The 14,164-nt window shown below is 42.6% G+C and overlaps 1 protein-coding gene across 1 annotated transcript in view; it reads left to right on the top strand.

The window, feature by feature from the left end:
* The window catches only part of LOC147696912 (uncharacterized), a 232,242-nt gene extending 219,117 nt beyond the window's left edge, over nucleotides 1–13,125 (top strand). Inside the window, exons 5-7 of the mRNA XM_086936089.1 lie at nucleotides 9,712–10,149; nucleotides 12,072–12,287; nucleotides 13,105–13,125. Coding sequence (XP_086792215.1) covers nucleotides 9,712–10,149; nucleotides 12,072–12,287; nucleotides 13,105–13,125 — 675 coding nt within the window. The remainder of the gene's footprint in view (nucleotides 1–9,711; nucleotides 10,150–12,071; nucleotides 12,288–13,104) is intronic.
* The last annotated feature ends 1,039 nt before the right edge of the window (nucleotides 13,126–14,164 follow it).

The following is a 14,164-nucleotide window of genomic DNA, read 5'->3' as shown; positions in this document are numbered from 1 at the left end:
GTTAAGCAGTAATCAAAGAGATGGGCATATACAAGCAGTGTGTTTAGAATGATTAAACTCCTTTTCCACGGAGATCCTTACAACTTTAGCTGTCAGGTAGCAGGCCGCACCTGCTTGCAGAGCAGCGGGTATATCAGTGCCTCAATGAAATAGTGCTGGTCACTGTCAAGCGTGGTGCACACTAATGGCGTAAAAACAGCCCCCGCGGTGCGGGTGGGCCTCCCGAGCTCAATGGGGACCCCTCTGGCACTGTACACAGGTGGGCATGAGAGCTCTTGACTGGGTCAGAAGTGTTGGGGGCCCCTTCCATGCACTTTTCAGGGGGGCCCCCGTCAGTTTCGTTACGCCACTGCTTCGGGGTCCAGTCGAGGGTAGATGCAGGTACACAGCGGGTGCCGAGCGTCGAGAACGTGAGTAGAAGCGAAAAACGTCTACTGATTACTCCACTGAGCTAAGTACCTACCCAATGTTATACGACTGACTGTACGTTTACTCCCTTTGTTTCGACAAATTGCAGGGTGTGCCAATTACGTTTCCACCCCCCTCCTGTGACCCATGGTGTGAATCCTGAACACCACATAAGTGAGAAATTTTAACCTGTTAGCGCGATTGCGCCTGCATTTTACTTTGATAGCGATCAAGGAAATACCCTTCCTTTTTAACTACCTTTAATAGCACGTATTTAACACAGCACTACCCACCTTTAGCGTTCAAAGTCTGAGACCAAGGTGGTGATAACTATATTGTTACTTTACCACAATTTGTCTCGTAAACCACACACTGGAGCACTTTGGATTGACATGAGCGATCAACATCGATATTCTATGTATGTTTTGTCCTACATGTCTGTCCCTGTCTTTTTTTTCCACGGATGCAGAAACCGAAAAGACGAATCCTAAACCAGGAGTCATTAGGAAGAAAACATTTTTTTTTAATTTTTTGCACTTTTACACCCCTTTTTCGTTTAATTTTCACTTTCATGTCCCTAGGTTAGGGTGGGCCTTAGAGAGTCCATTCCACCAGGGTTTAGTACACGCTGAAGTCCTGATGAATGGCAGGTAAATTCATACAGTTTCGTGGCTGAAACATGTCGACTGATTACTAGGAAACTACCACTTAATTAAGTGTGGACGCATTTCCTACACATAACTTTTAATTATCCTGTCCCTAGTGATCTCCAGAATAAAGTTAATTTTTGATACACTACGGACTACTTTTAACCATCCATCACTCACTATTTCTCTTTACACAACACTGCCTGAACTCACCAACCCGCTCCGCAGTAAAATCTGGCGTCGTAGCACACAAAAGAGACACTCTGTCTCTTTTGTGGGGCCCGATGATAAAGCATGTCATCACTAGGTGGTGAGTGAGGGCTTTCCTGAACGCCTTAAGTGAAGCCGTTTGACTTGCTCCTGATAGTGGTTGTCTACACCATTGGGCACTCTTTTCTTGTTTATTTGATTAATACCGGGGAATAAGAGTGTCACACTTCTCTCCCTGCCTCTCTTTTTGTTTGGACGTACTTAGCAGCGCAGAGCTGTGAGAGCTGTTCTTACCCAAGCCTACCTTGGTTGGCTTTTTTCCCAATTTTAAAACTATTTCTCATTACCGTGTGGTCACTATGTCGAACCTGGGTTTAACGTACTCCGAGTCAGAGATAGCTGACATCTTGTCTGACTCGAACCTATTTGCTGACCCTGCAATCTCGCAGGCAATAGCCCATACCTCTGAATGGGAAAAGCTCACTGAAGTCAAACGCGACAGAATACGTACCATTCTCCATGGTACCACACTAAAACAGTACCTCCTTAAGAACACAGTCCTAGAGGGCTATTAGTCACCAACGCCCCTAGGATTTTCCTTAATGATGCCACCTTCAGGAAAGAATGGGCCATGATCGCGTGGCACTGTACCCGCAACTGGCTCGTCCTTATAATTAAAACAGCTCTGAGACTTTCCGAGACCCTACTGGTTGAAATTCAAGAGACTGAGGCCAGTTTTAAAACAACAATTACAGGTTTCAAGAAAAAGCTGGACGAAATCAACAAAGATCTAAATGAGTACAAAGAAAACTTAATGCAAGCCAAAGTCACCAAGTTTCAAAAAGATTTAGCAAAAATCGAATTTGAGAAGGTCTGCCCTTACTCAGCGGCTTCTTTTACACCACCCACTAGGAACCCAAGTAACACTGACCAATCGGATGATGATTCATCAAATAGCAGTGGCTCAAGTACTGGTTCCTATAAACAAGGGAGATAGAGAGGTAAAAAAGGAAACCACAACACCAGAGGGCAGCCTGCATATCACAACAAATCACAGAGATGGCCGATACCCCCACAAATGGTGGGTATGGGACAACAATTCCCCTTCCACCAACCGCCTTATCCAATGATGGGATGGAACCCAGGCTTCATGCCACCAACCAATTTCGCTCCCCAATATGGCCAGCCTTTTTTAGACTTGGGCAGGAGAGAATAAGAGGGAAGAGAAGAGGGACGAACCAAGTGTCTTGGGAAGACAAGGACACGGTGAGCAACCACACCCGCAACAAGGACCAACAGCCGGGAACGAGCAGCATCTGAGCTTGATAACCAACCTCTCCGACAAAATCCTATCACCGGTTGAAACCAAGGTCTTAGAAAGAGGACTAGGCTTCATCCCCACATCCCGACCGGACAAGTTCAGACTCCATTGCGAGCTTGCCGCTTTCTTTAGGAAGCTAAAACTCAAGGCTTTCTTTGAGGGCAAGGAAGACCCTAATGAAGCCCTTCGGAATGGTGACACTGGACTCAGACTGAGTTCAACTTTCAACCCCCGCCACACACAGTGCCGGCAGCTATCACTGCATTTGAACAGGCAGTTTTTCTGGACCTTGAAACTTGCCAAGATCCAACCATTTTCAATAATTTTACCACTGCAAAATACCGTGCACTACAAGATCTGCAAAACGACCAAAGCATCACAATTAAGCCAGCAGATAAGGGCGGTGGCCTTGTCATACAGAACGCTGTTGACTATGATAAGGTATGTCGACTACTTCTTGACGAAAGGAAAAACTACAAACCATTGATGACAGATCCCACAGAGGACCTGAGAACACGGATCTCGGCACTAGTAAGAAGAGTAGAAGAAGATGGACAAATCTCAAAAAATGAGGCGTATTTTCTCAGCACCAATGAGAATATTACCCCCTATTTCTATACACTTCCAAAGACGCATAAAAATCGGATGCCAACACCCCGACGCCCGATCGTCTCAGGGATTGGCCATTATCGCGCTTCTGCGACCATTATATGAAGCCGATAGTCCAAAGTACCCCAACCTATCTTAAGGACACTAAGAGCCTCCTCCAGTTACTCCAGGACGTGAGTTTCATCGAAAATACTGTGACACTAGTCACGCTTGACATTGAGAGCTTATACACGAGCATTCCCCAGGACAATACCATCAGGGTCCTGGGAGCAGCACTAGACTCTGTCACTTGGAACTACCAAGCTTCTAAGAAATTCATCCTGGATTGTGCTACTTTGGCACTTAAAGAGAACTTCTTTTCCTACAAAGGCAACCTCTTCCTCCAATGCACTGGAACTTCTATGGGCAGCACATTTGCCCCCAGTGTGGCAGGCCTCTATGTAGCAGATTTTGAAGCAAAATACATCTTGCAACCAGATAGCCCCTTTTCTGCGTCCATCAGAATCTGGCGGCGCTACATAGACGATGTCCTGGTTGTATGGACCAGTGACAATGAACAGCTACAGGCCTTCCTTACTTGGGTCAACACTCTTGACTCCAATCTTAAATGTACATATACCACCAGCAAAACTGAGGCTACCTACTTGGATGTAACAATCCGAGTTTCGGGAACAAGGTTTACCACCAAGACGTATCGCAAGCCAACGGCTAAAAACAACCTACTGGAGTATACTAGTTTTCACCCTTGACCTTTAAAAGAAAATCTGCCCTACGGCCAGTACCTACGGCTTAGGAGGAATTGCTCTGAACTACATTATTTCAAAACTCAATCTACTGATCTCACAACGAAACTCAAAGCCAGAGGCTACCCTAAAACAATCCTGAACAAAGGCTACAAACGAGCACGTAACCAGCCAAGGGAAGCGCTACTTGAGGACAGGGTCGATAACACAAAAGAAATCCCATTGACATGTGTAACGACACATAGTTCACTGTCAAACTTGATAAAAAAAAAATCAAATCAACAAGAACTGGAGAATACTTTTGAGTACTCATAAAACTTGGGAAAAACCTCTCTTCTCCTTTAAGAAAGGTTGCAGCCTAAAGGATGCATTGGTCCATACACGACCGAAACCAAAGACTGCAGAAACAGTAAGATCGGTGACTGACACCTGGGGCCTTCCGAGAGTGGTCGGCCACTTCCCGTGCTATAACTGCAGTGTTTGCCACTTGACAACGCACTCAAAAACATTACAACTCAAGCCTGGCAAGACGTGGATACAGAGAGACCATACCAATTGCAACACGCAGAACGTAATATATCTCATTACGTGTCCTTGTGAACTACGCTACGTAGGCATGACCAGCAGAAGGGTCAAATAGAGAATCTGTGAGCATCGATCAAATATCAGATGTACAAAATCGACAACCAAGATGAGCAAACACTTCTTAGAACTCAACCACACAACAAACGATATGCAACGGACAGTCATTGAACATATCAGTAATGGTAACAACATCAACCACCTCCTCTTCGAAAAAGAACAGCGCTGGGTCTACAGACTTGGAACCCACATCCTCGGATTAAATGACGACATCCCTTGGAACTCTGTGATAAAATGATTATCAGGGGCCCTCTGTTGTTCTTACGTCCTCATAACTTAGGGATAATCCAATATCCCTCCCTTTCAGATTTTTTGCCAATTTAACTGGTTGTTAGTGTCATCAAACTCTCGGGCCCCTTAACAACGGGCTCTCGATTGGAGCACCTGACCAAGCCTCCATTTCACCAAGCGCAACGTTTCGGAATCGCTAATTTGCGATTCCTTATTTTTGCCTTGATACATTGGGATTAGCTATTTTTATTGTCGCAAACTCTATTTTAATGAATCGCAGCGTTTGCGACTGATTTTTGGCTTCATACATATGGCCCTTAGTCATTTTTATTACACACACGTTCTTTTCACTTGCACTGCACTCCATCAGTCCTCACGTACCTTGAACAAATAAAAAGGCTGAGATTGTTTTGAGAGCAGGAGGCCCAGTATCTACGCCCACGTACCATCTTTGGCTGTAGGTGACCCAGCTCTCATGGTTTTCCAGATGACAAAGTTCCGCCAAATGGGTGGGCTGATGGAAACCACACTCAAGCCTGAGATTGTGTGAGTTATGTATTATTGGTGAACTGCAGTTGCTCTTACACTGTCGGTCTATCTATCACACCACACAGACCAGTTCCCTTCTTGTAGTCAGTGAGGAGAAGGGTTCCCCATGAGTTAGCATGGTGGGCCCTGAGAGTATGGACAGTACCTGGGTGGAATATGTCACTTTCTTTTGAAGAGCATTAAATGGGTGGGTGAAGGGCAGCAAAGTTAATGATTTTTAGGAGCTCTTCGATTTGATTGCATGGGAGCACTTGTCCAGTAATTGTTTTCCAGAGCTGCACCAGCACCTGATTGATAGTAGGCTGACTAACCCTAGAAAGCTTGCTGAAGAGGCGGACCGCTGGATGAGCACACGGGTCCACAAGTGTCATGTGGGAGACTCCGCCAAAGGTGGGCAGGGTCCGCAAGAAGAGAGGTGGGGGACAAGGGTAAACAGAAGGAGTTCCATAAAGGGCCCCAAAGTAATTCAAATAAACAAGAAAAGAGTGTCCAATGGTGTAGACAACCACTATCAGGAGCAAGTCAAACTGCTTCACTTAAGGCGTTGATCTTTGAGTCTGCTGTCACTATGACAACAGTCTACATTGGTCCAACAACTACGAGATCACGTGCCAATAATCGTCAGATGACGGCATGACTCCCCGATTGGTCTACACACGTAGCCCGACCGCGCCCACCCGGAAGACGATCATCGCACTAACCTATTTAACGCTCTCCTGGTCTCACCTCTACATCTTCGGGGCAGGGGCGTAACACAGGCCCCCGCAGCCCACGCGTTGAAGGTGGGCCTCGCGCTCCAGGGGGCCCCTTTGCTCCGCACGATTGGCCTCTTAAAAAATTAAATGCTATGCACGGCCGGGCCTCAGAGGCAGCTCTTCATTTATTAAATAGTGCACAGGTTTAACTGCTCAAGAGCTGGCCCCGGCGGGCCCTCAGTCTAAGGCCCTTCATTAATTAAAGAGGAAATGGTGGTAGGTGCGCAGCGCGCAGTTGTTTCCTCCACTCTCTGCGTCTGCGCACTCTTCAGGGTGGGATTGGTCTATTGTCATGCGCATTGTGAAGCCCAATTAAAAGTGCGCATGTCGGACTTGAGAAGCTTCAGGTGGCAGGCCAGGCCTCAGCCCTCAGGTGAGTGAGTCTTATCGAGGCAATGGCGGGCGCTTGTTATGGTGCTATTCAGAAGTCGATCGTTTTTTGCCTGTAAAGTGGAGGACGTGGAAATAGAACCTGGAGTGGAACCGTCTCAAAGTCGGTTTTCAAAAGTATGCCGGAGACGTGGCACACTTAAATCCTTGTACAAGAGCACACCATGTGTTGATACCTAGTGAACAACAGGGTCACACAAGAGTACAGGCTGTCCGAACACTGGTGCATAACAGAGTCACATGAGTGTGTCTCTGTGCCCGTCATGCCAACATGCATCCGTGTCCCATGTTTCTGCATCTCCCCAATGCCCATTGACCCGTGCCTGTAGCGCCTTGAGTGGGGCTGGTAGGTCATGGCTAGAGGACGCGAGGACAAAACTGAGCTCGGAGGATCACCCTGTGCAAACATTTGGGCTGCTGAGAGTCCCACCTCTACCTAGTGCCACAAGTCACAGGGAGCGCTATATGAGAAAACTCAGCTCACTCGTAAAAAGCACCCTGGCACTCAGCAGTGGCCTTGCCTCTTCTGCCTTTCCCACTTTGTTTAAACTGCCGCTCCTCCTATCTCGCCAATTCCCAATCCATATGTTTTTATCTTTTCATCTCCTTTTTACCACATCATTCTTCCTCCGTTGGTCTCCACCGCCCTGTTTGTTGGTATTGGTAAACCCATCCCAGCGTCTCTTGTCTACTCTCTTCTCTGTTGCTTCATGTACTTCCTCCCTCGCCTTTTCGCTGCCCGTTTTCTCTCGCTCCGATCCTCTCTCCTGTCCTCTCTTCATTGTTTTAAGCCCCCTTTCCTTCCCTCCTAGTCTGCACCCTTCTCAATTCTTTTAAGTTCACCTGCACCCCGTATTTCCAATTTTTACTGTGACCTGTCCCACACGCCTCCAGCCTGCCCACTTCTCTTCCCTTTCTGGGTCCTGCGCTCCACTTCACCCCTGTTTGCAGCCTGTGCCTTCTTTCTCAGCTGACTGTTCACCACCCCCTTTTCAGCAGCCTGCACCACTCTCTCTCCACTCCTGTTTCTGCAGGTTGTACACCCTTCCTGTGCCACCCGCGCCCTCTTTTTTGCACCCTGCAACCGTCTCGACCCTTTCTCCGCAGCCTGTATCCCCCTCTTCATCTGCAGCCTGTACTCCTTTCTACTTTCCCTCTCCAGTTTGAATTTCTAGAAATGCTGGAAACCTGGGCGTGCATACCGCCCCGCCACCATCATATGCATTATGTAGCTTTAAGCAGAGCTAAATCTTTAGCCAACATATACATTAGAAACTTTCAACAAGACAAAATAGCTGTACATCCAAAAGTACATGAAGAAATGACACGTTTAAGAACACACATGCAATTACAAATATCAGTACCACAATTAGATAGCTATAAACAACAGTGTAATATAATTGTCCATAACATACGGTCCTTGCAAAGAAATTACACTGCTATTAAATCAGACAAAAATATCATGAACAGTGATATTATATGCCTCACTGAAATAAACACAACTAGAAAAACAGATAAGAATACGTTCTTAATAGAACAATATCACCTAGTATTTGATATATTTCACAACCAGCAAACAAAGCATGGTATTGCCATATATTACAAGAAAAACATGCTTTTATCGCCAATATATGAAACACAACACGAAATTGACTTTTTATTTTTCACTCAGCAGCTTAATGATTCTGAATACTTATTTATTATACTGTACAAACCACCACATGTACCTTTGCAGACATTATTACAAGTTTTAAGTAGAATAATTAACTTGTATCCAAATTTGAAATATGTCATCATGGGAGACTTCAATATAGATTTAACACAAATGTCACCAAACAGAACTTTGCTATTAGAATATATGCTGCAGCAATTTCAATGCCAGCAAAAAATACAACAATACACAGCAGACTACAATTCAACACTAGATCACATCATTAGGTGCATTAGAATCATATTATAGTGATCACAAAGCATTATGGGTGGCAATTTAAAATGCCAACACTTCATTAACATGCTATTTCTCACGAACAGATCCTTCCAGGTATCGCCCCCCCCCCTTCATTTCCCAACCCCAAGATATAGGCCAAGGAGTCCCGCAGGGCTCTGCCCTCAGCCCATCCCTTTTTAATCTTTACATGCAACCTCTGGCGGAAGTTGCTAAAAAATGGGACCTCATAATGGTATCATACGCCGACGACACTCAGCTGGTCATCAGCCTTAATGAGGCTCCCTCTCCCAATGCCACTAGATTCAGGGATGGACTGACCGCCGTCGCCAACTGGATGACAGCCAATTGCCTTCAACTTAATGGAGGTAAAACTGAGGTGTTGCTCATGGGCAAAAATTCCAACAGCTGGAGCAACCTTTGGTGGCCCCACTCATTGGGCCCAGCCCCCCCGCCTAAAAATCTGGCAAAAAACCTGGGAGTCTGGCTGGACTCGACACTCAGCTTCCAGGCTCACACTAAAAAAGTTGCCGTGACCTGCATTGGACTGCTGAGAAGCCTTCATCCCATCTTAGGCTTCTTCGATTCCAAAACGAGACAACTCATCGTACAATCGACCATCTTGTCTAGGCTGGACTACGCGAGTGTCCTGCTACTAGGAGCTAACAAAGCGGAGATCAAGAGATTCCAACGAATTCAGAATTCCGCCGCCAGGGCTATAGTAGGTCTGCCGAGAAGGTGCTCCGCGAGAGCCACCATCCAAAGACTACACTGGCTACCGGTAGAAGCCCGTATCCAATTCAAGGCCCTCATCTTTGCCAATAAAATTCTGAGTGCTGAGGGACCAGAGCTCCTTCGCCAGTTGCTAACGCCCTACAATCCCCAACGCAACCTCCGCTCCAAAGGGCAACACCTAGTACTGGTCCCCCACACGAAGTACTGTCGCATAGGAGGACGCTCCTTCAGATTGCTAGGGTCCAAACTATGGAACTTCCTCCCCCTCCACATCCGCTGCATTGACAACCTACTGGCTTTCCGCAAAGCTATCAAAACTCTTCTCTTCCCCCCCATGTAGGTTCTCTCTCCTTTTTTTCTCCCAGTTGGTTATGATGGTTCTAGCGCCGGGACGCCCCGTTGCCAGGGCAGCTGTTGCGCTTTACAAAACTGCTAACATAACATAACATAACATTTTATTACAGGTAATAGCAAAAGGGGAAACATATATGTTCAGAATGTGTACTAACATTTACTCTCGTTTCAGATGATTTCCTTACAAGACCTCAAAAAATCTAAACATGAAGACAACAAACCGTACCAAAAAACAATCAGAGCCAACATTGTAAAATGTTCAACAAAAACAAACTATACAAATGCTAAACAAGAGAACAAAGTCATGTATCATCTAGCTCTAGCTGATGAAAGTAGTTTCATTAAAGCAACATGCTACAATGAGCCATTTTACCAGCAAACTAAAGAAGGACAAGCTATTATGATTCGAAATTTCTTATCCAAAAACAATGTGATTATCATCACGAAACAAACGAAAATATCCCGCATGATCCCCTTAACTATACCTCAAGAAATTATACAAGAGGCAGAATATATCCTACAACCCCCTGCTCCACCAATATCACCTATAAAAACAGTTAAAACAGCTTCACTACGCTCATTAATGAGCATTTCTGGGACAATTGCAGAGGTAAGCTTATAAAAATAAACAAAATTATCACACACACCCTTTCACACACATTATATACCACACACTCTTTCACACACACTCTTGCACACAATACTTACCGCACAATCTTTCAAACAAAAACTAGCAAACATTGTTTCACATACACACAGTTCCAAAACAACACTCTATTACATACTATTTCACACACACACTATTACACATACACCCTTCTTACACACACTACTTTCTACAACACAGTCTTTAACTAGAACAATATTAAAGACACACACTCTTTACCACTAGCACACTATTGCACCCACACAAGATACAACACCCTTTACAAAACACTTACACAGTCTTTAACAAATACTATTACAAAAAATCATACGCACAAACACTTTCGCAACAACACTCTTACACATCAACACTCTTACACCCAAACACTATTACACGCCAACACACTATCACAACAACTGTTCACAAACACACTATCACAACAACTGTTCACAAACACACTATCACAACAACTATTCACAAACACACTATCACAACAACTATTCACAAACACACTTTCACAACCACTATTTACTATCTCCATCACTTCACAGCCATACTCTTTCACAAACACACTAATACAAACACACACTTTCAAAACGCTATTCATCAAAACGCTATTCATCAAAACGCTATTCATCAAAACGCTATTCATCAAAACGCTATTCATCAAAACGCTATTCATCAAAACGCTATTCATCAAAACGCTATTCATCAAAACGCTATTCATCAAAACGCTATTCATCAAAACGCTATTCATCAAAACGCTATTCATCAAAACGCTCTTCATCAAAACGCTCTTCATCAAAACGCTCTTCATCAAAACGCTCTTCATCAAAACGCTCTTCATCAAAACACTCTTCATCAAAACACTCTTCATCAAAACACTCTTCATCAAAACACTCTTCATCAAAACACTCTTCATCAAAACACTCTTCATCAAAACACTCTTCATCAAAACACTCTTCATCAAAACACTCTTCATCAAAACACTCTTCATCAAAGCACTCTTCATCAAAGCACTCTTCATCAAAGCACTCTTCATCAAAGCACTCTTCATCAAAGCACTCTTCATCAAAGCACTCTTCATCAAAGCACTCTTCATCAAAGCACTCTTCATCAAAGCACTCTTCCGCAAATGCACTCTTCCGCAAATGCACTCTTCCGCAAATGCACTCTTCCGCAAATGCACTCTTCCGCAAATGCACTCTTCCGCAAATGCACTCTTCCGCAAATGCACTCTTCCGCAAATGCACTCTTCCGCAAATGCACTCTTCCGCAAATGCACTCTTCCGCAAATGCACTCTTCCGCAAATGCACTCTTCCGCAAATGCACTCTTCCGCAAATGCACTCTTTCGAACTCGCTCTTTGACAGACTCGCTCTTTGACGCACACACTCTTTGACGCACACACTCTTTGACGCACACACTCTTTGACGCACACACTCTTTGACGCACACACTCTTTCGCACACACTCTTTCGCACACACTCTTTCGCACACACTCTTTCGCACACACTCTTTCGCACACACTCTTTCGCACACACTCTTTCGCACACACTCTTTCGCACACACTCTTTCGCACACACTCTTTCGCACACACTCTTTCGCACACACTCTTTCGCACACACTCTTTCGCACACACTCTTTCGCACACACTCTTTCGCACACACTCTTTCGCACACACTCTTTCACACACACTCTTTCGCACACACTCTTTCGCACACACTCTTTCGCACACACTTTCATAAAAAATCACACTTTCACACACACTCTTTAACACACACATTCTACTACAACACACTCACACCCACTCTTTAACACCCACACTCTTACACACCAACACTAACATAATAAACAAATTTCTATTACCAATTTTTTGTCTTACAGGAAGAAGAAACAAAAACAATTATTATCGCTGGCCAAGATACAAAACTTAAATCAATAACTGTGAAAGATACAACGGACTCAGTGAAAATAACTCTTTGGAGAGATGCCACAGACTTCCCGATAGAAATTGGATCCTACATAAAGATGACGCACCTTACAGTGCATGAATTTAACAGCAATAAAATGTTGAACACAACAAGAAATACACAATTTCAAGTAAGTACAAATTATTAAACTATTAATACCTTGCTCTACTACTCAATCTATGCTATTTACTTTTTAAAACACTATCGAACTCTATATTCACTAATTACAATTCCCTCGAACTCTCTTCTAATACTCACTATCTAAATCGGTTAAGCTATACTACATATTCTACTAATCACTATATAAAACTCACTAATACTCTCCCCTAATAAATCTACTACTCAATCTTTACTACTCTCTCTTTATTACCCACACCATAAAAAAACACATTATTACGGAAAAATAACATTCACTATTTCAGAATAACTTACTAATAATGCCCAACTATCACTTACAGATATGACTTTAATACTAACACTTTAGTACACAATTCTTTGTCCCTTTCTAATTCTCTTTATACTAGTACGCCAATAACTTAAATACTCCCAAAAAAATTTGACAATGCACTAAAGAACTCATACACACTCTACTAATAACTCAAAAACTCTACTCACAATGCACTATTAACTATAATCACTATTTACAATACTACTCTAAAACACAAAACTAGTACCTACTAGTCACTATTTATTAATACGTATTTTTACTAAAGTAGCTATAACATTACAAAACAGTCTCTAATCCTCTATTATACACACTATATTATACCTTTTCACTATCTTTACTCACATCTATCCTTTCTTAAAATATCTTCACTAATTAGCATGATTTAAGCCTGCATGTAACAAGAAATTTTTCCTTAGGTCAACACAAGAAAAAAGAATAAAAAAAAGAAAAGAAGTTCAAACATATGTAATCAACTAACTCTTTTCTTTTTCCTTCACAGAAAATACAACCACCAGAATAAGAAATAAATCTGACTATATATGGGCTAGAAACTGCAAATCAGGAACACTGTACACTAAATGTACATATTGAGAACGCCGAAAATTTACATCTGTGGAAATAAATAACACTATTCTAATGGACTTCTTCAATATACCAGCCGACATTGACGACATTCAAGAAGCTCTAATGCCTAACTTGCCAAAAAATGTTAATGTCATTTTTCAAAACGGATACATACTAAAAATACATGAGTTGTAAAAAAGGACAATACTTTACTGTAAATATAAGTAAAAAAAGAAAATATTCAAATTATGTTTCATAAAAAATGCAAAAAAAACAGTATTTTAATTAAAGTTTAATTTGCTTTCATACAATAATAGTAAATATATTTACTTAAATAAAATTTGTACACCTTATCTTGTCTTTGCATTATTATTTACAAAGTACATAAGATATGTTACTGAGCAAATTTAGTTTAAAGAGACTACAACAAATGCACTCATTCTATGTTCCATAGCAAATTGAGCAAAATGCCTAACATATGTTACTGTGCAAAATTTTTGTTTACAGAAGCTATACCACATGCACTCATTCTATGTTTTGGAGCAAATTCATCTGTCTTATACCTTCAGAAAAAATGGTTAAAAAAACATATCCCACCTTAATTAGAACTGCTACTCCACTGATATTACTTACAACAAGCTAAACAATGTGAATTAGATAGGCACTTACAGTCCATATCTATTTACAAAGTGCATAACATATGTTACTGTGCAAACATTTTTTTTAAGCTATAACAAATGCACTCATTGTATATCCTATAGCAAGTTCATCTGTCTTCTAACTTCTGAGTGAATAGTAAAAAAATTTACAAATCACAAGTTCATTGGAACTCCTCTAAAATATATTGTCCCACATTACATTTGTAATATGGGCAATTCAAGTCAACAATAAGCATTGTGAGCTTCGAAAGAAAATAGTCAAAAAACAAGTTACTTCAAAAAGACTTACACCTGCAAGTGTCTTTCAATATCAGTTTTTTGGAAAATTAAGAAAGA

This window comes from Lissotriton vulgaris, chromosome 8, assembly GCF_964263255.1.
Source record: "Lissotriton vulgaris chromosome 8, aLisVul1.2, whole genome shotgun sequence".
Lineage (NCBI taxonomy): Eukaryota > Metazoa > Chordata > Amphibia > Caudata > Salamandridae > Lissotriton > Lissotriton vulgaris.
Note: the sequence above shows the minus strand (reverse complement) of the source record. Positions and strands in the feature narration are given on the sequence as shown.